A 26358-nucleotide genomic window follows, 5' to 3' on the forward strand; every position below is an offset into this window, starting at 1 on the left:
ATTCTATAGAATAGAAGACCGCCATAGGAGGCTTCCATAGAATAGAAGACCTCCATAGGTGGCTTCTATAGAATAGAAGACATTCATATGAGGCTTCTATAGAATAGAAGATTTCCATCCATAGGAGACTTCTATAGAATAGAAGACTTCTATAGAATGTAAGACCTCCATAGGAAGCTTTTATAGAATAGAAGACTTCCATAGGAGACTTCTATAGAATAGAATACCTCCATAGGAGGCTTCTATAGAATAGAAGACCTCCATAGGAGGCTTCTATAGAATAGAAGACCTCCATAGGAGGCTTCTATAGAATAGAAGACCTCCATAGGAGGCTTCTATAGAATAGAAGACCTCCATAGGAGGCTTCTATAGAATAGAAGACCTCCATAGGAGGCTTCTATAGAATAGAAGACCTCCATAGGAGGCTTCTATAGAATAGAAGACCTCCATAGGAGGCTTCTATAGAATAGAAGACAGCCATAGGATGCTTCTATAGAATAGAAGACCTCCATAGGAGGTTTCCGCAGAATATAAGACCTCTACAAGAGGCTTTCATAGAATAGAAGACCTCCATAGGAGGCTTCTATAGAATAGAATACCACCAAGAAGGCTTCTATAGAATAGAAGACCTCCATAGGAGGTTTCCCCAGACTATAAGACCTCTACAAGAGGCTCCCATAGAATAGAAGACCTCCATAGGAAGCTTCTATAAAATAGAAGACCTCCATAGGAGGCTTCTATAAAATAGAAGACCTCCATAGGAGGCTTCTATAAAATAGAAGACCTCCATAGGAGGCTTCTATAGAATAGAAGACATCCATAGGAGGCTTCTATAGAATAGAAGACCTCCATAGGAGGATTCTATAGAATAGAAGACCTCCATAGGATGCTTCTATAGAATAGAAGACCTCCATAGGATGCTTCTATGGAATAGAAGACCTCCATAGGATGCTTCTATAGGAGGCTTCAATAAAATAGAAGACCTCCATAGAAGGCTTCTATAGAATAGAAGACATCCATAGGAGGCTTCTATAGAATAGAAAACCTCCATAGGAGGCTTCTATAGAATAGAAAACCTCCATAGGAGGCTTCTATAGAATAGAAAACCTCCATAGGAGGCTTCTATAGAATAGAAGACCTCCATAGGATGCTTCTATAGGATAGAAGACCTCCATAGGACTCTTCTATAGAATAGCAGACCTCCATAGGAGGCTTCTATAGAATAGCAGACCTCCATATGAGGCTTCTATAGAATAGAAGACCTCCATAGGAGGCTTCTATAGAATAGAAGACCTCCATAGGAAGCTTCTATAGAATAGAAGACCTCCATAGGAGGTTTCCCCAGACTATAAGACCTCTACAAGAGGCTCCCATAGAATGGAAGACCACCATAGGAAGCTTCTATAAAATAGAAGACTTCCATAGGAGGCTTCTAGATAATAGAAGACCCCCATAGAAGGCTTCTATAGAATAGAAGACCTTCATAGGATGCTTCTATAGAATAGAAGACATTCACAGGAACCTGCTTCTATAGAATAGAAGAATAGTAGGCCTCCATAGAAGACTTCTCCATAGGAGACCATATTCCTTATCGTGTGAAATCTCTACTGCCAGTGTTTGGTACGTTCATGTAGTTTGTGAAAATACGTATCCTTTAAGCTAGATGCATTTCATTGATCATTATGTTTTTTTGTTTTTGGTTTTGCCAAAGGTTTTAATTTTAGATTCACTTTAGCAAATTGAATTCTCTGCTTAGCCTGAAGCATATTACCATCTCGATTGAATTCACCCAAATAAATGTTATTGAAAGTTGGGTTTTTTTCGGAATACATTTTTGTTGTTTACGTTTTCGTTTTGAAAATGAAAAACTAAGTGATTCAAAGGTGGGTAACTAACTATTCTCCTTTTTTTGTTAGGGATTTTCAATTTTGCATACACAATAAAATTTTTATTTTCTTTGTAAGCAAAATTCAAAGGTAGTCTTTGGGAAAAGTTTTCCATTTATTTTTCTCTTGCATTGATTCTTGTAATGCATAAATATTTATTTGGATATGTAAATATGTGTGGCTGGCTAAATGTTATACAGAAATCAACAAAGGAAACAATAATATATGCATGATTGGATTTGTAGGTAAATCAAGTCTTTTTGTAATGCAATTTTTAAGAGGAAAACTAAAAAATTAAAAAAAAAATGTTATCAACAAAATGATATACGAGTACTATGGGTGTATGAAAAAATGGAGGTATCTCTTTCCTTCATGCAGCTATCTTCTTATTGTTATTAAACTTCAAGAAATGTCTTTCGTGGTTGTAAACAACATTTACAGTTTTCCTATAAATGCCCAGAAAAAAAAGAATTTTTAAATCTAAAAACCAGTTTTTTCAAGTTCTTTTTTGTTATCACCTTTCAAAACCATTTCTTTCACCAACCAAAGCTTAACTTTTGCCACCATTTGTCCAAACATTGTCTAAATCTATCCCGACAGTTCTTACTCCAAATCCAGTTTCATTGCATTTCAGGTTTTTTGTTTACGTTACGGACGAATACCTAAACTGAGGTAAACAAATGGGGAACAAATTGAATTTCAAAACACTATAAAACCGGAAATGGTTGTTCTTTGCTGCGCCTGCAACTTTTGCCAGCACCCTGACCTCTCTTTGATTTCCTCTCAAGCGCGACAGAGAAAGAAATGCATATTCTCAATAAAGTCTTGATTGTACGTTTGGTATTTTTCTTGATCGATTTCTTTTCTTTTGGTTTTTTTTTTTTTTTTTTTTGATTCGTTATATTCGTACCAGTTTCTTTGCCTCTGTGTTTACGTTTGTTGCAGCAACTTTTTTGTGGCCTCTTTTGTTGTTCAAAACAATCTTCAGCTGATGCTTGTTTTGTTACCTTTTTACAACTCCACATTCAACTTGAAACCAGTTCTCCCCCAAACTATGTTACAAGGCAAATTGTGTGACATGTACAAGAACATGAAAAATTATCAAAAAGGAGGGGAAAAGAAACAAGTACAAGAAGTGTAGACAGAATCACAACAGAATACAAACCAGAGGGGAATAATACGAAAGAACAATATAAGGGTATACCAACATATTTTTCCCGGACATCACAGAAGGACTTAACAGCTCTGAAAATATTCTGACTGCACTGCACAGCTTGTGTGAGTTGCAACTTTCATCTATGGACGATATAGAATCGAATACCGGCTATGCAAACAAAATTCTTTTCCCCAATAAATCTATAGAAGCCTCCTACGGAGGTCTTCTATAGAATATAGAATATATATATATGTATATATATATATATATATATCTTCTAGAGAAGCCCCCTAAGGAAGTCCTTTTTGCTATAGAAGCCACCTAAGGAGATCTTCTATTCTAGAGAAGCCTCCTAAGGAGGTCTTTTTTGCTACAGGAGCCACCTAAGGAGATCTTCTATTCTAGAGAAGCCCCCTAAGGATATCTTCTATTCTAGAGAAGCCCCCTAAGGAAGACTTTTTTGCTATAGAAGCCACCTAAGGAGATCTGCTATTCTAGAGAAGCCCCCTAAGGTGGTCTTTTTTGCTATAGGAGCCACCTAAGGAGATCTTCTATTCTAGAAAGCCCCCTAAGGAGGTCTTCTTTGCTATAGAAGCCTCCTAAGGAGGTCTTCTATTCTATAGAAGCCTCCTACGGAGGTCTTCTATTTTATAGAAGCCTCCTACAGAGGTCTTCTGTTTTATAGAAGCCTCCTACGGAGGTCTTCTATTCTACGGATGTCTTCTTTTCTATAGAAGCCTCCTACGGAGGTCTTATATTCTATAGAAGCCTCCTACTGAGGTCTTCTATTCTATAGAAGCCTCCTACTGAGGTCTTCTATTCTATAGAAGCCTCCTACGGAGGTCTTCTATTCTAGAGAAGCCCCCTAAGGAGGTCTTATTTGCTATAGAAGCCTCCTACGGAGTTCTTCTATTGTATGGAAGACTCTGAAAGAGTACTATTCTATAGAAGCCGTTAATACCCTAAACATGATATTTTTTTTACAAAGAAAACCATTTTTGTATAGATCTGTTAACATTAACAGTGCTCTGCTAACGCGCTGTTAGCAAAAGCGTTAACAGAACTCTTTGTGTCTTATTGCTCTGGACTTGTCCGCGTGAGGGACTACGTTAGGGACTATGTTGCTGCATGCTGTGTGAATACAGTCCCCAGTGAGCTGTCATCGGATTACGAAACTCACTCGTTGTCTGATTATGAAAATCCCCAGCAGTCCCCTCGACAACAACCGCACATGCAGCCCGGAAAATGCATCCTTTTTGCAATTTAATTGCAATTGACTCCGAGGTAAGATCGAGGAAATAGTAGATTTTATGAGTCGGAGGAATATCAAGGTCGCTGCGGTGCAAGAAACCAAGCTCAACAACAACTGTAGCTTACAACGTTGCGATGGAAGGATCGCACCAGAAGTGGAGGTGGGGGATTAACTTTCCTATTGCACCAGTCTGTCCAATACAGACCTATCTCGCTTGAGCCTGTCTCTAACGACCCGTACATGGAATGTATGGGGGGTAGCAGTCAGGTGTGGAACTGCCGAGATAGAGTTGCTGAACGTATACATCCCGCCGAGAAATAGCTGTATCTCAGATTACGTGCCTAACATTAGCCCGCTTTTTGGAAGGTCATAATCGTCTGGTCATGGGGGGAATTTAATGTGCATCATGAGATGTGGCATTGGGCTCTCGGAAACGACCACAGAGGTGCAGCGCTGGCTGAGCAGATTGACAGCTCTACGTTTTGCACCGTCAATGAGGACGCCCCTACCAGAATTAGAGGAGAGTGTCACAGCTCGCCAGACATAACCATCGTGTCATCTGCTCTGATAAATGACGTTACCTGGCAACCCGTCATTTCCCTTGGATCAGACCATCTCCCCGTAATTGTCTCCATGAGCATAACACCCGATTTCATTACCTCTGAACGCCGCACATTAGTCAATCATAAGAAAGCTGATTGACCGGGTTTCAGAGAGTTCACGAATCACCGCCCAATCCTTCTGATGTTCGGGTAGCGGAAAGGACGTTCCGAGACATCATGACTGCTGCAGCCGCTCGCCATATCCCTGTTGGTCGAATACCCGAAGTAAGACCAAACTTCCCAGCAGAGGCAACGGGATTAGCAAATGAGCGTGATGAGCTTCGTCGAACCAACCCCAATGACCCCAGAGTCAGGGAGCTGACACTGGAAGTTAACAGGCTGGTCTGCCAGCATAAGCGGAACAAGTGGTTATATCATCTGAAGAGTTGCCACATTGGAGCCGGTATAGGTGAATTGTAGGCAACGGTTAAGTCATTCTCAAACCTGGTAGAAGGGAAGATAGGACCTCAGTCACGTTTGGCGACGTTGCGTTGACTGAGCCGAACAGGTGCGCAAGTTATTTCAATCGACAGTTTGTCGAGCTCCCCGAGAGTGACAGGGCGGAAAGAAGAGTATTATGTCGCATCAGATCTCTTCTTGCTGAGGGGGAACCACCACAGTTTACAATGGATGATGTTGTCAATGCCATCAGGAACGCTTAATCATCCAAAGCGTTGGGCCCTGATGGAATCTCCATGGTAATGCTGAATCAGCTGGATGAGCCGGATGAGTGGAGTATCTCACTAAAGTTCTCAACTTGCCGCTATCAACCCTTATTGTTCCCGAAGTCTGGAAAATAGGCAGGGTGGTCCCACTACGGAAGCCCGGCAAGGATGCCAGCAAAAGTGAATCCTACAGGTCGATTACGCTTTGTTGCCCGTAGCAAAGACCCTTAGTCCTCCCCAGTATCAGAAATAGCTATCAGTTGTCGTGCTGTGCTACACGCCATTACCACATATATTTGCCAAGGACTCAACCACAGACGGCCGTGGGATAGAACAGTGATGGTGGCGCTTGACTTATCAAAAGCCTTTGATACAGTCAGGCACTCCACGCTGTTTGAGGACATTGAGCAGACAACCCTACCGCCAAGCTTGAAACGTTGGATAGTCAATTATATGTCTGAACACCAGAAGTCCAAACTCTTTAGAGTGAAGCAGGGAGTTCCCCAAGGTGGGGTGATACCTCTGGAACTGTTTAACCTCTACCTCTCCTGTATTCCGCCCCCTCCAGACGGCATCGTGATCGTAGCGTATGCGGATGATTGCACGATCCTGGCGTCAGGTACCTATCCTGATGACATCTGTGAAACACTGAACAACTATTTAACCGATCTTACCACCTTTTTCCATTCGAAGAATATGCAGATTTCCGCCACACAATCAACAGCCACTCTGTTCACCACATGGACAGCGCAGTTTGGAACAGAATTGAATGTCGTGGCCGACGGTAGCAGAATTCCGACCACAAACTGCCCCAAAAATGTAGGTGTCACATTCGACACTACCTTCAAGGCGTGCGCGCACGCCACAGCTATCTGCGACAAACTGAAAAGTAGGAACAAGCTCCTCAAGTCCCTAGCCGGCAGCACTTGGGGTGCAGATGAAGAAACCTAGTTGACCACATATAACGCAATAGGTCGGTCTGTGGTAAGCTATGCGGCGCCAATTTGGTGCACGGGATTATGTGATATGTATTGGAAAAGGATTCAAATCTGCCAGAATGCGGCCCTGAGAACAGCAACAGGGTGCCTCCTCAAGTCTTCAGCGGACCATCTACATGAGGAGGCAAACATTCTTCCAGTAAAGCAACACAATGAGATGCTTTGGTTGCAGTACTTGCTTGGATGTTACCGTTAGAGCCATCCCAATCACCATCTGCTGGCTAGGCCCGACACTTTCAGGCATATCAGGAAGGATATTCATGCTCTAGAGAGGGGGGTCCAACACTATAGGAGATAACCCTAGATCAACAGACATATCAAGCAGGTTTAAATAGTATGCACATGGATGCAGTTGCTAAGGCCATAAGCAAATATAGTGTGAATAAAGTCCTCGAAATACATTCCCCATCTATCGCAGCTGAGGAGCGTCAACTGCCACGACAAACTAGAGTAGTTTTGGCTCAACTACGCTCGGGATATTGCAGTCGCCTAAATTCTTATTGGGCGGAAATCGACCACGCCGTGCAAGACATCTGCCCAGTATGCGGCATGGGCACGCACGACACAAAACACCTTTTCAACTGCCCAGCCAAACCTACTCATCTAACTCCAGTGGATCTGTGGTTACATCCCATCGAAACAGCCACTTTCCTGGGACTGGAGATAGACCCAGAGCCAGATTGAACGGAAGAACGAACATACAAACGTAATAATAAACACTGTTACAACAACAACAAGATATTCATTTGTTCCAATTAATCTTCCAGGTATTTTTTTACATAAATCTGTGCAATACCAATTTCTTCGGAATTTCCATAGAATCACTTAGGCGAAACTAATTGGGTATACGACCTGTTGCTGACATTTGCAAGAAAATGAAAATGTGAACAAATCGTAACACTGGGAGACATTGACAACATTGCGAACATTTATATAAACCTTCATAGAGTTTACATTCGAACTGTTTAAGAACAAAAGAGACAAGGTAAATAAATGTGTGTAGCAAATAATTAAGAAACGTGAGATGTTTTCCGAGAAGTGGTAGATAGTCTGTAAAACAATCAACCAACCAACCAGCAACAGCTAAGTATTTTTTTCTATTTTCCTTGTAGACATAGTTTCCCCGTAGGAAAAATACATAATAAATAAAGGTTAATGTGGAAATTCTATTCAAGTTCGTGCATTTTCCACGAAAACAAAAAAAAAAACGTGACAAAAAACTGAATACATATTTATACAGGAAAACCATTAGCAACGAATGAGAAGAAAAGAGGACACCGTAAAGCAAAATAGCACAAAAATTATATGGAAATACCTAGTTTGTATTTTGTGTAAGCAAAATGTGATTAAATGGGTTCAAGGAAATCTCTGTGAAACTATGAGAGGAATGCCATATGTTTTGAAATTTTGCTAACTTAATAATGTAAATGTGAACTAGTACATTAAATAGATAAATAGATGGTACGTCCTATCTAAGGTTAGAATTTCTAACCTATTTCTAACATAGAAATATATATATTTATTTGAGAACATACATTAAGTGTCTGTACGTACTCGTGAAAAAATGGCAAATAAATTTGCGATACAATTGTGGTTGTGTCTCCGACCTTACCTACTTTTTACGGCATACTTTTTTTAAAATATGTTACATCTACAAAACTCCTGAACATATTTACCTGAAATTGAAAATGAATGTACAGATATGGTCCCCGGTGAAAATATGATGCATATTTCCTTGAATATCGAAGGGGGCGGGGTACTTCCCTTTGCCATGTTTAAAAAACGCCATATCTTTATGAATAAAAACCAAATGCCTTAGGTTTTTATGGAAAGAACATTTACAACGCCCACTTTTTTCAATTTTCATATTTTCTGCCAAAGTTACTGAACCGATTTTCCTGCATTTGTCAAGGAATGTACAGGGATGGCCCCCGAAAACAGGCTACATATTTTATTGAATTCCAGAGTGGGCGGGTACGTCCCCTAAAGACTCATTAAGACGGGCCAGCAACGCGGACCAGTGTCTGCTAGTTATATATACGAGGGGCACTAAAAAACCTTTTGGCCTAGGCAACACGCAGTGTCGCCAGGGGTCATTTGACTTTTTTTTTGGAAAGTTTGACAGGCTTAAGACTAAGCGTACTCAGTGACTTGAAAAAATCACTTTGCATAAAATGGAATTTACTTGTGAACATTTTCGTACTATATTTTTTCACAACTTTTGACGTGGTTTATCACGGTAAAAGTGCATCGATTAAATTAAAACCTTGTATGTCGATTAAGGGCCACCCTATATCACTATGAACTGGTTTAATGAATTCAATCACGGCCGACACTCGCAACAACACGAAGGTCGTGAGGGTGGCCCAAAATCGGCCGTTGTGCCAGAAAAAAATTAACGCGTGCGTGAACGGATAATGCTTGATCGCCATATTATATACCGTGAGATAAAGGCGTCCTTGGCCATTTCTTCCAACAACTAACATTTGATATTGCATGAACACCTCCTGGACGAAAAAATGGATTTTTCTCGCTAGATCCAGCAAAAGAGGTCAATCGCCCAAAAAAGGCTTTTGTGTATTTGTGCAAAGAAATTGCGAACAAAACAAATTGCGAAATTTATAAGATCGTTATAGACGAATCTTGGATCTATGTTTAGGAGCCCGAAGCAAAACAGGCATCGACCGTTTGGGTCTTCTAAATCAAGCCAAATCCAACGAAAGTTGTTCATGGATGAAGACCTTCGAAGCAAATGATCCCCTGGTTCTTCGGTAATACTGACCGTGTGGCGACTATACAGTATGAGATATGTAGGACGGTTAATTCTGAGTGTTACACTACAATTTGTTTGCCTGAAGTCTCCTGAGAAATTCGAAAAACGAACAAGAGAAATCGAATGCGAGCTCTCACAAATCGATTCAAACCAGCGCCTGTTTGACCGGACAGAACGTGAAATTGATGGGTCATGCGCCGTACAGCCCTGGCTAAGGATCCTATGACTTCATTTGATTGCAGCACATCAAGGAAAAAAGGAGTGGTCAACAATTTTCATCTCCAGAAAAAGCTGTAAAAGCGTTCAAAAACCATGTTTTGGAGGTGTCTGAATCAAGCCACTGAAAACAACCCAACACATGGTCGCACGTCACACTGTACGCTTAGGCTAAAAACTTTCGAAACTTTCAAAAAATGTCAAATGACGCCTGGCGACACTGTGTGTTGCGTAGGCCAGAACGTTTTTTAGTGTCCCTCGTATACCGGCAAAGTAACCTACATATTTAAAAAGAGCTACCGACGCATCCCCTGATGCAAATTGCGATAATGTGTCTGCTTCATCTAATGGACACAATCCTTAATATATAGTGGGTTTTTTGTAGAGAACCACAGATTCTTCCCATGCTACAAATTGTCTCTAGCATGACAGAGATATTCCCAGTTCTGGCATTATTGCAAATTACGCGGGGCCTCAGCGTATTATCTGTCCAATTGGATTTTTATACATATATTGCAACATGGGGTCGCTTAGACACTTTTTGAAAAATGTACTCGGTGTAGCTGTCGTTAAAGTTTTTTTGTAATATTAATTTTGATGAAGGCACCCAAAGCCTTCTGACGTTTAATTGAATATGAATTTTTCCGGCCAGGCAACATAAAATTTTTAATGGTTGCAAAATAACCCTAAATAATATTGGCGATATTTCCTGAGTATTTCAGCCATGAACAACTTCTCTACAAGTGGAGTCTTAGGACACGGTAGAATCCACAAAGTTATTTCTTACAATAAGTTTATTTGTTATGCTAGTAGCTAATTGCAGGGTAGTCGTGTAGGGTATCACATGGTCGGCCCCGTCCGACTATAGCATTTGCTTACTTATTTTAAATATGTTATAGGTATCTCCAATACTACTGACCCGATTTACATCAAATTTACAGCAAACCCCCACGCCTTTCTTTTAAAAGCTATATCTATAAGCCAAACTTATGATTATATCGGTTTCAGCATAAATTTTGGGAGGCAATGGGGTTGTGTGCACCCTAAGTATATAATTGGAGCCACCATACCGGACCACGCCCACTTTTTAAATATGTTATATCTTGAAAACTGATAAAGAGTGGGCGTACTCTTTCAATACATTATTTTTCCAAAGCTACGGAACCTAATTTCATGCAATTTTCAGAAAATTTTCAGGAATGTCCCGTGGTTCAAAATGCTATATATGTGTGTAGACGAATTCCGAGGGTCATTTGTTTTATAATCGCTATATGCATTTGCTAAACTTATGAGTGCATCGGTTTGCAAATTAATTTTCGAGACAACAGTGTTTGCGCTCCCAATCAAGAAAAACTATATGTTTACAAATTTCCTTAAATGGTTAGCTTCAACGGTCCATCAATAAGCAGGAGAGTTCGACTTAGCCATTTTTTAACTTTTATAATTAGATCGCTTTAGGATAAAGACTGGGGACATGAACGATAATAAATCCTAAACAGCATCAATGGGCGAAAAAATCTGACAAAATCCGTAAGAGAAAAGAAAGGTTACAGACAAAATCAGTTGATAAATTTAAAATCCTCCTCGGTTTGACAATGGACCGAAGAAGTAAGGTAGAAAATACCCATTTTTAAATTGTCAAGCATAAAGTCCATAAAAAGTTGTCATTAAAACTCATTAAGACGGGCCAGAGACGCGGACCAGTGTCTGCTAGTTATATATAAAGGGTGTCCCAACTGGGACGCAATTTTTAAATTTGGCGCCATTCAAAGTGTCATTGTTTGACATTTGAACAATTGTTATTGTTTGCTGTAGAAGGTACGAGGTTAGTAAAAATGGAATGGATGAAAATGCTGATTTTGCCGATAAAATCATCTTCAGTGACGAGGCCGACTTCCATCTTGATGGCTTCGTCGATAGGCAGAATTGTCGCTTTTGGGGTGAGAAAAATCCTCGAGTGATTCACGAGAAGCAAATTCATGTTCAACGTGTCACTGTGTGGTGTGGTGTTTGGGCTGCAGGAATCATTGGACCATTTTTTTTTATGAAAATGAGGCAGGTCAAGCGCAAACAGTCAATGGTGTTCGGTATCCTGAAATAATAACCAGTTCTTTCTTGACTAAAATTGAAGAAATGAATGAATTGCTGCATCAGCCATTTCCGGGTCGTGTTATTTCGCGTTTTGGAGACCAGAATTTGCCGGCTAGATAGTGCGATTTAACACCTTTAGATTTTTTTCTTTTGGGTTTTTTTGAAGTCGATGGTTTACGCGAATAAGTCGACGACGACTCAAGCCTTAAAAGAGGAAATTGGACGCTGCATTAATGAAATACCGCAGCATTTATGTAAAACGGTCATTAAAAATTTCATTAAAAGATCGCATGTATTCCAGCAAAGCCGCGGCGGCCATCTGCACGATATCTTGTTCCATACATAACTTCATTCTGTCTACTTTACGATATAACAAAGTTTCACCATTTTTTTTTTTTTTTTTTTTTTGAATATCTGTGTTTTATTTGGGCAAATACACAAATACTAAAAAGTAGAAGGCGAATTATGACTCATTTCGAATATAAAATGGTATAACAATCTGGTGGCTCCGTTTGTACAGGAAAACACAGGCGAGAATTGATGTAGGCTGCCGGATGGACGAGTTGTCTAATTTTGATCTTATCTGATAGTTACATAACATGTTAGAATGGAGACCACTCCTTCTGATCTTATCTAACCATCAGATACGCGTTAGATTGTAGATCACAAACTGAGCGACTTTATTAAATTGTCTTCTAGTTAGGTACTGGTTATGAGAAGCGACTAATACGTCTAGTACAGAGTTGGTTTACAAGAGGCGTATATTAAATTATTTACATGGTTGCATTTAGTCAGTTAACTTTAAAATTCAATGAATCAATCACAATGGGAAATTGGAATATTTACAAACTCACAATGACAAAGGTACAAAACTATGAAAATTTTAACTATTGAAATGTAGAGGGCATGAAAGTGTAATTATTGAAATATGGATAGCTTCAATGTGAGCATTTTTTTTTTAAATGCAAGTTCGCTAACGGTTGCACCCACAGCCTTTATGCTAACGAGGGAGGATATTATATGCGTTGATACAATGATACAATGTGCCTCCACGAATTAATGGTTTCCGACCCAACATATGCTTCGACGAAATCAGTTTCGGACAATTGGATAACTCTATAAGGGAGTACCCGAATTGGTCATAACTTTGTGTATGCTAATATTACTTTCAGTCATAGATCGTGTTCGAATACGGACTATATCGGTCCACTCCTACGAGTACCTCCAACACAAAAATTTGGAAAATGCGAAGTTGAGAGTTCCTCTTGGATCGATTTGAAATGTTATTCAAATCCGCAAGATAACTTCAGCAGGGAGTTTCTGATTGGCCCAAAGTTTGCACATCGTATTATTTCATCTAGTCATGTACCAGGTGGTCCTGTTCGTCGGGTACATCCCACACAAAATTTTGGGAAAAATGCAGTTTAACAGCTAATCTCGGATCATTTTGAATTTTTTTCCAAAAATTTTTTCTTGCGGGTCCTGTTACGAAGGCGCATTTTTTCCGGAGGCAAGTCCATACTTCCTGAGATAGTGGCCCAAAGTCTCAAAAAAAAAAAAAGCTTGCCACACCAACTACACACACAGAGAAGAGATATTGTAGGAGCAATCATATTTTAAGAACAAAATAGTGTATATTAAAAATCTGAAAATATATATTGTTGGTCCAACCATATGTATTGTGTCATATGGTTCCTGACACAAAATATATGGTTGAAACAACAATAATCGTTTCGAGGTGCAAACATGGATTCGGACCACTACCTTGTTGCAGCAAAGGTACGTAACGGTCAAAACGTTGCAAATAAAGCACGAACGGATACAACGCGGAAGTTGGACATCGGTAAGCTGCAAACACAATTGCTGAATGAAAGCAATCCTCGTCCCAATAACATATCAGCACAATGGCAAAATATTGCCCACTCCATGCAAACAGCCGCAAAATCCATACTTGGATACCAGAGACCTCCACCAAGGAATCCATGTTATGACCAGGAGTGTCGTGCTGCTACCGAAGAGAAAAATGAGGCATATAGGGCTACTTTACAACCCGTAGCACACGAGAGAGGTATCGGGAGAAAAGGAGAGAGGAGAAACGTCTTTTCCGCAGGAAAAGGTAGTGCTTGGTATGTTTGAGAGAAAAATTCTTAGAAAGATCTATGGACCAATTTGCGTTGACGGTTAATATCGAAGTCGTATGTACCTCGAGCTGTATCTGCTATACAACGACATCAGTATAGATAAACCTATCGAGATGCAACGATTGCGTTCGGTAGGCCATGTCATAAGAATGAGCGATGATGAACCCGCTAAAAAGGCGTATAAATATGAATGTGCCACATGGCGCTGCACGCAGAATTGGCAGGTCTAAGCTTAGATGGAGCAAACAAGTGGATGAAGAGATGAAAAGGCGCGGTATTCCAGAAAGAGAAGCAGTAAACAGAGAGAATTGGAGATATTTTCTTAGTTCGGCTTATGGAACAAATGTTCTGTTATGGGCCAGCTAAGTAAGTAGATCCTGCATCAAATTTTAAAGCCATTTTAAATATAAAATCGGATGAAACTTATATATGAAAGCTACATCTAGGTATATCTGAACCGATTCCTACCAAGTTATGCAGATGTATTTTTATGTTCATTATGAACATCGGAACGACATTTGAAAGCTCCAGCTGCTTCCAGTGACTTGTTGCCTCAAAAAACCTGTCATTGGGCCCATAATGCGTGCACTGGCCCAAACATACTTGGGGCCTAAAACTATTACATATTTCGATGAGGCACATTTTTTGGTATAAAAATTTGCAAAAACCATGAAACGAAGAAAATATAAAATTTCAAACAGAATTGTTGCATTCTTTATGCCTTTGATTTTTTCTATGATGATGATGATAATGACGATCATCATCGTCATTATCACGTCACACATTCACTTGCACACGAATAAAAGAATACATCTGGTTTAACTTACCTGCCGGGAAGAAATTGTTTAAGAACGTTGACATTTTTCAAGTATCACTTTGTTGTTATTATTTCGTCGTTTTGTCTTTTGGCGAATAATGTTGTTGTTGTTATCGTCGTCTTGTTGTGGTTGTTTTAATATATAGTATTTTTGTTTTCTTTTTATTCCTGTTTTTTTTTGCTACATTCGTTTTTAATTTTTTTTCTCGTTTGTCTGCCTACACAAGTTGTTGCTGCGGTGTGTGAAAGGGAAGAACGGCACGAAATTTACAGTCTTTGCCGGTTGGTTTGCTTGACGTTTCGTCGTTCGACCAGAGAGGTTTGTTTGTGTGTCGCGCTGTGCATGTGTTTGTTTGATTTTCTTTTTTTCTGTTTGTGATTTCTTTAGAAAACTGTTGCAAATGCAGATGTTATTATTCCTGCTGCTGTTGGCCGCCACAGATGATACTGATGGCAAAAATGCTGATGATGATACTGCTACTGATGCCGAAGATGATGATGGTGGTGAAGACGAACGATGGGTGCTGCTGGTGGCCAAGTGAAGTGCATTTAGTTGCAGCGTTGTTGCGCTTTGTTTATGTTTGTTGCGATTTCTTCTTTACGGTCCGTTTAATCAGAGCTACTTGTGATTGTTGCTACAGCTTTGTTGTTGTTGTTGTCGACTATTAAAACGTGCAAATCGTGTAAAACAAAAACACTGCATCAGGCAGGGGCTCTTGTTACCGTTGCTGAAGTGGTTGGTGGCGAAGTCTATCAACAACTCATCTCAATATCGGACAACGATAACACCAGACGACACCACCACACAGCAATGAATTGAGTGTTTGGAAGAAGAGCGTGAATAGACAACATTAAGTAGTGAAGGTGGCTGGAAATGGAAAAGGAGGGTCCACTGACAGTTGATATGACAATAATCGCTGCACAATGGTTTATTTCTGTTGCACCTCCTTTCTGTTTTTATTTCCAGCAATTATGATATGGATGATGTTGTGATTGTTGTTGCTGCCGCTGCTGCCACCAAAACTGCCTCTGACTGCCCTCTTACGCCTTTATGGTTTTATTTTGTTCTACTATCTGTATGTGCAGTTAGTTGCCTTCACACACTCACATGTCAGTCAAGAAGTGGTGTACTCGTCGTTGACTTCTACTAACCACATCAACAAATGGGGGGCACGACACTTTTTATTGTTGTTTGTTTATATTCAATTTTGCTCTCCTTTCTCTCGACCCAATATTAGGTTGTTGGTGGGGATGTTGGGGATATCCACAAGCAGAGCAACAAACAAAACAATTCCTAAAGAGGTACAAGAGCGTAAAAGGAGGGAAATCCAAATCCACACAAAGCAAAAAAAAAAGAAAGTTACATAGAGGTCGAAACAGATGTTTTGTTGGGACTGCGGTGTTACTCGGAGAGGGGTTTTCCTATTGCTGTTGTTGCTATTTCTTACTTCTTCGTCAATACTGGCTTTCGTCTTCTGTTACTGCTGCATCGATGCTGACGTTGTTTTGCAATGTTTGTTTTGAGAAGTGTTGGTACACAACAAAACGGGTAAAAGAAGAAGGAATCCCCAATAAGAATAAAACAAAAGCAAAAATAATAAAACAAAACTTGGTTCCACTCTCTTTTCTCCAGCTGCAAATTTTCTCTCTCTCTCTCTCTCTGAGCCAATATCTTCTTTTCTTTACATAATTGGGTATCTCACAAGCACTATACTTTGTTATTGTTTTGTCTCTCGGGCTCTGTTTTATTTTGTTTATCACATTTAACACTTTCGTATCATATATAGATGGCGCTCTCTCACTCAGCTATTTATTTGTGGGGGAGTTGTTCGGTTTTGTGGAGGAGTATTAGCTTAACTTTATTGTTAGGTTTTATTTTGAATTTTCGTTACTACACACATTTTCTGTTTGCGTTGTTTTTTCTCCTCTTGATTAATGGAAATTCGCTTCGCGTTTGTTTTCAGCTGACTGTATGTAATTGGTCAAAGTGGAAGATGTAAATATAGAGCTGAAAATGAAAGAATAAAAACATGACAATGAATATGTGAATAAACACGTTAAAGAATAATTGGAAATACATAAAATGAAATTAGAGTTGCCAAGACTGAAAATAATAGGTGGGGATGTGTTAAAGTCGTCGTATACAGGTAGTCTGCCGTGTACCCTCCACACTAAAAAGGGAGTTATACCCAGCAAAAAAAATCCTTACTAAATAATGGGTTTAATAGTAATTTTTGGTAGTCGTAACTACTTACAAAACCCCCTACTAACTCATTATTTTAACAAGGGCATGGTCGCACTGAATTACTAGGGTAAGTGCACCTAATGTCGGCATGTACCAGTAGTCGGCACCTTTTGAATTTGAACTCAAATAACTAAAAATTAAGAAAACAAAATAGGAAAATAATCTTAAAAATTCTTCAACAATATTGTTAGCTAACTTTATATAAAATTTCATTGAGCTACGACCAATTATTATATCGAAATTTAAGTTTTTGTCAGTGAGTATTTTTCACCACAACCGAAAATGCATGTTTCTTAAGAAAAAAATTGTGGAGATGTTAACCTTATAAGCTCTGTAATTATTTTAAAATGAAGAAATTTTCCACAACATTTTTGTTATATAGGTAGAGAACAGTTAAAAGAACACTTCAGAAAAATAAATTTTAAAAAAATATTTATAATTGTGCAATTTTTGCTGATGCCGACTTTAGGGACAAAAAAATATAAAATTTGCCTGAAGTCGGCATGGGGTTATAAACATTGATTTTTATCGATTACTTTTAGCTAAAAATTATAAAAAATACTAAAGAAATACTTTAAAGGCTTATTAAAAAAAAATTGTTTCAATTTGAAAGGAACTTTAGCGATTTTAAGCAATATTAGCCATGATTTGAAGTACGTACGTTGTGGGGTGCCGACAACTGGGTAATAGATGCCGACTACTGGTACGAACTAATTTATTTAAACAATATGTTTAAATTCCCTTATTTTTTGAAGTAAAATCAATAGAAATGTATACAAATAAACTAGAAATGTATAAATAACTAATGCTTAAGCTATTGTTCTTTCAAATATTTAAGAAAAAATGTAAAGTATGAATTTTTTTCTTTATTTAAATATAACATGCCGACTACTGGATCATATCACGCCGACTATTGGGGAATGGTGCCGACTACTGGTGAAAAAGCAGCATTTCACTAAAATTGTATTTTTTGCATGTTGAACAGAAATAATCAAAAAAATTGTTTATATAATCTAAAACTACACAAAATAACGAATCATAACAACTTAAATTTAATTTGATTGGATATTTAGACTCGGAATGACATACGGCTGAAGATACGAGAATCCTTAAAGTGCCGACTACTGGTGCACTTACCCTACACCACTTTCAGAAGTAATTCGTAACATTTCAATTGTAATTCGAGAATTCCATTTCTAGTTCGAAACATTTGAATTGTAATTCGAAAATTCCATTTGTAATCCGAATTATTCCATTTGTGATTCGAATTTGTCCATGTGAAATTCGAATTATTCAATATGAAATTCTAATTATTCCATTTGTAATTTGAATTATTCCATTTGTAATTCGAAATCCTCAACAAAAATCATAGAAACAATATTAAGACGGTTAAAAAACTACATTTATCTTAATTAATCGAGCTTTTTATGACCTAAGGAGATTACATTGAAAAATTGATATCTAGCGAAGTCCTTCCTACACACACACATCAACCACTATGCGACGATCGTTTCCTTAGCTGGTTAGGCTAACATCATCAGGCATATTAGATGTTGTTGTTGTTGCTAGACAATTTTCGCCATTTGGAGCTCCTATTTATACATCCAAGATTGCAATTTTGCATTTGTGAAGTTCAAATTGAAGCTTTTTATTTCCAAAGACGACTCATTTGTCCCCCTTCTATTCCAGAAATCAATTTTTTCAATGTTGCATTCATATTACAGTCGATGGCTTTTTCCATCGTAGACTGTATATATGTATGTCTTTCACATCGAAAGATTTTTTATGTGGATTGTGGTTTAGAACGCTAAGACGTCAGCAACATTGTCTGTTAGTTGGCGACGACCCAGGTTCGAATCCCAACCGGGCTCAGCTGAATGTTTTATTTTTAAGTTTTTGCCTTTTTAGGGGCGAAGGTCATTATTTGTGAGATTTAATTAATTTAATTAATCGAGCTTTTTATAAAATAAAACATTCAGCTGAGCCCGGCTGGGATTCGAACCTGGGTCGTCGCCAACTAACAGACAATGTTGCTGACGTCTTAGCGTTTCATTTTTAGGTAAATCTTTTATTCCTATGAAAGAGCACATCTTAAACTACCTTTGGAATTTTTGTTGTTGAGAAATATTGCACAGTTTTGTGGTAAATGGCTACCAGCGAAACCCATTTTTTGTTAAAGCGTTTTGCGGTGCCAACGCTTCCTCGAAAACGAATGGGCCGATCTTCATATATTTTGGTGCGCGTTTTAAGAACCTAATAATCTGGTCTTTAGGCGAGATAGAATTGTCAAAAATCTATTTTTACAAAAAATAGTGACCTGTAAAAGTAAAAATTTCGATTTCAACGAAAAAAATGTACCGACTTTTCCCCAAAAATCGACCAAAAAATTAAAAAAATGTCTCGTTTAAGGCAAGGTTTTTATGTATTCATCAAAATATACTAAGATCGGTCTTTCCCTTTTCTGAGCTATCGTTGGCACCGACTTCAAAAATGACATTTCGAGAAAAACGCGTTTTAAGTTTTTATTTCGATTTACATGAATAAAAATGTATTTTTGGTAAAATTACAAGGAGTCATCTATTCCTGGTCCATACAGGAGCTCTTCCGCCGACGATGCAGCTTGTAAAATGGAAATTTGGGGTTGCCTTCGCAACATTCTTCCTTCACGAGTGCACTCGGCCGCACGTCTCTCTGCCAGTGCAATTCGTACTTGGTCGATTTTTTTTAACATATTCGTGTGCGTTTTGTCCACAGCTCACTCCGATCGAGCTCAAATAAAACAAGTAAAAAAGTGTGAATTGAAACATTCATTTACGGACAGATAGAATGTATTTAGCGTCTCTTCCGAATTTTGTGGCCCTTTTTTAACATTTGAACATGCCGACAAAAATGTGGATTAGGAATTAACACAAATGTTGAACTTTTGTGGGGGAGGTACCCTTAGGGAGGACCCATATGGGCCATTTTAGAAGTTAAATTTTGACAAAATATTAGGGGATCCAAAGTTTGGACCAAATTGGTTGCACCATTCAAGTGATATCGTCCTAACATTTTAGTGAAATTTTTTAAATATTGGGGAGAAGTAGCGGAAGTTGGGGACCGGTATTGCCCCATGAAACTAAGTTTTGATAAAATATGACGAAGACCAAATGTTGCACCAAATCGGTAGAACAGTTCGAGAGCCACATATGGTGACATAGGGCTTTTTACACCTTTTGGGATGTTTTCCCAAGAAATATGGACCTGCTCCTGAAAAAACTTTTACCGTCGTAATGGAGGTAGCGAATGCAAATCGCTTCAACAAAAATCAAAGTGATTCGAGAGCAGGTCTTAAAGTGAACTTATGTGAAATTTTGTGTGGGAGGTATCCAAAGGAGTGGACAAATATAGTCCATATTCGACTCTGATCTATATCTGGTAGATATATTAGGATGTGCAGAGTATGGATTACATCAGTCACTCCCTTCAAGAGTTATTTTGCGCATATTTTTTCCGAAGATTTTTGAATTTTTGTGAGGGAGGTACCTGAAGGAGTGGACCGACATGGTTTATCTTCGAACTTAAACTATGTTTGGACAAAATATTACGAAGGCCAAATTTTGGACCGAATTGGCAGATCCGTTCGAGATTTATCTTGCGCTCCAACCACACACATGGTGTCATATGGGCCTGAAAGGTGCAGGCTATTTTCTCAGGAAGTATGGACTTGCCCCTTATGAAACTTGTACCGTCGTATGGGGGACAGCGAATACAAGTTGTTACAACAAAAATCAAAGCGATTCGAGAGCAGGTTCTAAACTGAACTTTTCCGAAATTTTGTGTGGGAGGTACCCAAAGGAATGGACCGATTGAGTCCATATTTAAACTTCATCTAAGTCTGGTAGAACTTTCACGATGTACAAAGTGCGGGTCAAATCGGTTACTCCCTTCAAGAGTTATCGTGCGCACAAATTTTCCGAACATTTTCGAACTTTTGTGGGGGATGTACCGGAAGGAGTGGACCGATATAACCCATCTTTGAACTTAAACTAAGTTTGCGCAAAATATTACGAAAGCCAAATTTTGAACCGAATCGGTTGCTCCGTTCGAGAGTTATCGTGCGCACCAGCCAGCCAGACAGACAGACGGACGGACATGGCTAAATCAACTCCAAATTGTCTGAAACACATTTCGTCCAAACATACTTGGGGTCTAAAACCATTATTTCGATGAGGCACATTTTGCCCGTATGAAAGTGTATATACCCTCGTTAGCATAAATGCTGAGGTTATAATAACAGTGACTTTGTACCTTCCTTAAAATACCATTCGCAATGTAAACTGTTAAATTTACAACGAGTGCTCCACTTGAAAGGGTTTTGGGCAAATTTTTCAAATAAGTTGATTGAAGCTTTCGTTGCTATTTTGATTGAAGCCGCCGACGCATGTTTCGAGTAAATACTCTTTACTTAGATCCCATACCACCATTTGTTTTTTGCCAACAAAAAACTCGAGTGCCGACGGTATGTGTTGACCACACAATTCTAGGATTTGTAGTCGGACACACACGCTCTGTGCCACCGTACTCATAACTTAGTAAGGAGTAATATAAGTAGTTATTTTTGTTTATATTACTTGGAATGCATTTTTGGTGGGTATTAACTATCCTGATCAGCATAACGTCTCGCAATGTTTGAGATGGAGTTTTATAATTTGTACAGATATTAGGACTCTAGTTTAGTAAAAAAAACTCAGATTTTTTTGAAATTGTTGGCTTATCTCCAGTTTGATAAAAACTACGATTTTTTTTCATAGGTAGATATTGTTGCGCTGATAACGGGAATGTATAATTTTCTTTGGGAGGCGGACCCAGTTTCCCGGTTATTTGACCCGAAAGTCCGGATACAAAACCCGAGCTAGACCCGGCTCTACAGAACCGAATGCTACAAGGGCAATATCTCTGTATGCGGAGAAGGTATTACAATATATACCACCATTTTGGAAAGGTTAAAGTGCCATCTATAATATGGCATAAATTTAGCGAGCATCCATATTGAGCACATTTTCAACTTTTTGATGGTTTTATGGAAAAACTCTAGCCGAAAAATCGGTTCTTGGGCTACAGTACCCGAACACTTAAAAAGAACTCCATAGTATGATCCCTCGTTGGATAGATATTTCCATAAGCTTTCCAATGATACCCGGTTTGCAGTTCAGTAGAGTCTAACCTGGATTTTGTACCCGTTCCCATGATCAGCGCAGCAATGTCTACGTCGAGAAACAATTTCAAAAAATCGTAGGACTCTAGTTTAGTAAAAAAACTCCCAATTTTTTGAAATTGTTGGCTTATCTCCAGTTTGGTAAAAACTACGATTTTTTTCATAGGTAGATATTGTTGCGCTGATAACGGGAATGTATAATTTTCTTTGGGAGGCGGACCCAGTTTCCCGGTTATTTGACCCGAAAGTCCGGATACAAAACCCGAGCTAGACCCGGCTCTACAGAACCGAATGCTACAAGGGCAATATCTCTGTATGCGGAGAAGGTATTACAATATAATATGCCAGCTATAATATGGCATAAATTTAGCGAGCATCCATATTGAGCACATTTTCAACTTTTTGATGGTTTTATGGAAAAACCCTAGCCGAAACATCGGTTCTTCGGCAACAGTACACGAACACTTGAAAAGAACTCCATAGTATGATCCCTTGTTGGATAGACATTTCCATAAGCTTTCCAATGATACCCGTTTTGCAGTACAGTAGAGCCTAGTATAACCTGGATTTTGTACCCGTTCCCGCGATCAGCGCAGCAATGTCTACGTCGAGAAACAATTTCAAAAAATCGTAGAGTTTTTACTAAACTAGAGTTTTTCGTTTCGCCCACACTGTTTCTCCTAGTACTGGATTGTGTACTCCAACAAACCAACATCGAGGCTCCACTACGTTGGTCCGTAAACGATTTTCTTCATGACGTCGACTACGCTGACGACATCTGCCTTTTTGCACATCGCTTCACCGATATCGAACAAAAGCTAGAGCGACTGTCAGCTATTGACAATTATGTTGGCCTGAAGATAAATGCGAAGAAAACCAAACTAATGCGGATCGGCTCTAATAACAAAGCTCAGTTATCGCTACATGGGCAGCTCAACGAAGATGTCGACCGCTTATCTTACCTAGGAAACACAATCTGCAAAAGCGGAGGTTCAAATGGCGATATTACCGACAGAATCAACAAAGCCCGGACAGCTTTCCACTCTCTACACAAAATCTGGAGAGCAAACAACATATCAACAAAAACAAAGCTCAACATTTTCAAAAGGTGTGTAAAATCTGTACCTTTTGTATTGTTGCAGTACCTGGAGTACAACACAGGTCTCTCTTAGGAAGATTCAAGCTTTTTACAATAGATGCCTGAAACAAGTCCTGCGAATTTTTTGGCCTAACTGGGTAACTAATGATCAACTTTACGTGATGGCGAACTGCAATCCAATAGAACATGAAATCCGCAGACGCAAATGGACATGGATTGGGCTCATGGGAAACCTCCTAGTAAAATCTCAAGACAAGCTCTACATTGGAACCCACAAGGCCATCGAAATCCTGGCAGGCCTCGAAATACATGCCTCCCTCGCAATCTTCCCTGTAACCAAGCAAAAAGATCGACAAAGATGGCGAGAATTTGTAGACGCCCTATGTTCCTCGTGAACTTGTAAGAACTGTTTCTACGGAGTTCGCATGTTCTAGAAAGTTGTTTAGTAAGATTTAAGGTACATTTTTCTAGTTGGTTGTTTGCTTTTGATCGGTTTGATATCTGTAGACTAAAATCCGAGAAAAAAAATTTGACTTTGACGATTTTGACCTTGAACATCGGGTTGAATGGATTTTATGTGTTCACAATTATTATTCTTTAGGGCGAGAGCTACAACTTTTCCTCTACGAGTAAACCCAAATTCTTAGCGTTTTAGAAGATATGTGCCTGACAAAATGATCCCTTTTGACATCAAGGCCCCAGGTCTTTGGGGGCTCATAACCGCGAAAGTTGAAGTGATAGGGAAAAACGCCGGGACACGTATCTTCTTATTTTTGGTCTTCTATCACGCAGTGTATTATGAGAATTAACAAACACAACGCATGCATGGGTTTTTCCAAATTGAACTAGAAGACAACAAAGGGAATGAAGAAAAAGTATAACAACCGCTACCATCAAAATAAGGAATAACTAAAAATTATAACAAAGAACAAAAGAAAAAAATCCCAAACCCCAAAGAAGAATGAGGAGGACTATGGAAGGGTGATGCGAAACACGAATAATATATTTGTTCACATAGCCAATCCTCTTCAAACGTCAACCTCACCCACTGTCCACTTGAGACTTGGTGTCCTCTGTTCACACAAACGAGGCTCTGGCGACCGATCATGGGCGGTATAACCCTAACCCGATACATGGAAGAAATACCTGCAACACTACCAACATATCTGTTAGAGCCAACTCAAAGTACTTGAGGAATAGGGTCTACAGATATCTGCTTTGTTATGGCGGACAATGCAGTGGGGATGACAGCGGATGAACCCATATAGTTCAACGGAGGCGCCCACAGGCTTCCAAGAAGTTTACGCTCGTGCTTAGACAATGTTGAGTGCCAGGCTCTCTAAGCTCTTCCTTGTGCTCACAAGCAAAGAAGAAATCCTGACAAATGTTGTCACCAAAAACATGAAAGAAGGAACGAAAATAAATTTCAATCTCCCAGGAGGTCACAGGCACATGCCAAATCCTCCCGCAACTGCGGCAAGCTCTACGTGTCTAGGAGGGAGCACTTCATGTTCAGACAGTGTTTCAGAAACCTCCGAGGCCCTATGCTCCTCAAGGAGTTAAACGGAAAGAAGAAGAAGAATGAAAAAGATATCTCCTGACATTATTATACCCTCAGGATTTATGCTAACGAGGGTATATACACTTTCATACGGGCAAAATGTGCCTCATCGAAATTATGGTTTTAGACCCCAAGTATGTTTGGACGAAATGTGTTTCAGACAATTTGGAGTCGATTGAGCAATGTCCGTCCTGGCTGACTGGTGCGCACGATAACTCTCGAATGGATCAACCGATTCGGTCCAAAATTTGGGTTTCGTAATATTTTGCCCAAACTTAGTTTAAGTTTGAAGATGGGCTATATCCACTCCTTCCGGTACCTCCCCCAGAAAAGTTCGAAAATGTTCGGAAAATTTTTGCGTAAGATAACTCTTGAAAGGAGTAACCGATTTGATCCATACTTTGCACATCGTGAAATTTCTACCAGACTTAGATGAGGTTCCGATATGGACTCAATCGGTCTGCTCTTTCGGGTACCTCCCACACAAAATTTCGGATAAGTTCAGATTAGGACCTGCTCTCGAATCGCTGTGATTTTTGTTGCAACAACTTGCATTCACTGCCCCCCATACGACGGTACAAGTTTCATCAGGGGCAAGTCCATACTTCCTGAGAAAATAGCTTGAAAGATGCAAAAAGCCCCTATGACACCGTGTGTAGTGGTTGAAGCGCAAGATAACTCTCGAAAGGATCTGCCGATTCGGTCCAAAATGTGGCCTTCGTAATATTTTGTCCAAACATAGTTTAAATTCGAAGATAAGCAATATCGGTCCACTCCTTTAGGTACCTCCCCCACAAAAGTTCAAAAATGTTCATAAAAATTGTGCGCACGATAAATCTTGAAAGGGAGTGACCAATATAATCCATACTTTGCACATCCTAATATATCTACCAGATATAGATCAGGTTCGAATATGGACTACATTTGTCTACTCCTTCTGGTACCTCTCACACAAAATTATGGATAATTTCACTTTAAGACCTGCTCTCGAATCACTTTGATTTTTGTTGAAGCGGTTTGCATTCGCTACCTCCATTACGACGGTAAAAGTTTTTTCAGGGGCAAATCCATATTTCTGGGGAAAACAGCCCGAAAGGTGTTAAAAACCCCTATGTCACCATATGTGGCGGTCGGAGAGTACGATAACTCTCGAACTGTTCAACCGATTTGGTCCAACATTTGGTAGTCGTCATATTATATCCAAACTTAGTTTCATGGGGCAATACCGGTCCACAACTTCCGGTACTCCTCCCCAATATTTAAAAAATGTCAATAAAATGCGAGGACGATATCACTTGATTGGGGCAACCAATTTGGTACAAACTTTGGATCTTCTAATATTTTGTCAAAATATAGTTTAATTTCTGAAAGGCCCATATCGGTCCTCCTTAAGGGTACCTCCCCCACAAAGGTTCAACATTTGTGTCTTATTGCAGTTAGTTCATAATACACATTTTTATCGGCAAGTTCAAATGTCCAAAAAGGACCACAAAATTCTGAAGAGACCTGAAATACATTCGATCTGTCCGTAGGTGAAAGTTTCACTTCACATTGGCTGAGGGTATATATCTGTCGGCAAAGCCGACTGACACTTTTTTACTTCGCTTCCTGGACACATTTACTTTATGTTGGGGATTCGAATCGATTGAAAATTTCGAA

The 26358-nt window shown here is 39.3% G+C and overlaps 1 protein-coding gene across 6 annotated transcripts in view; it reads right to left on the reverse strand.

Annotated features, from left to right (window-relative positions):
- The window catches only part of PAN3 (Poly(A) specific ribonuclease subunit PAN3), a 159378-nt gene that overhangs the window by 111740 nt on the left and 21280 nt on the right, over positions 1-26358 (reverse strand). For 5 of the 6 annotated variants that reach the window (XM_073985697.1, XM_073985685.1, XM_073985687.1 and 2 more), the window contains exon 3: positions 14608-16605. In XM_073985697.1, coding sequence (XP_073841798.1) covers positions 14608-14641 — 34 coding nt within the window. In that variant the 5' untranslated portion in view covers positions 14642-16605. Of the gene's footprint in view, positions 1-14607; positions 16606-26358 lie in introns of those variants that run through there. The other variant, XM_073985688.1, reaches the window with a different exon arrangement.

This window comes from Musca autumnalis, unplaced genomic scaffold (genome assembly GCF_047663935.1).
Source record: "Musca autumnalis isolate F117 unplaced genomic scaffold, ASM4766393v1 scaffold_4, whole genome shotgun sequence".
NCBI classification, from domain to species: Eukaryota; Metazoa; Arthropoda; class Insecta; order Diptera; family Muscidae; genus Musca; species Musca autumnalis.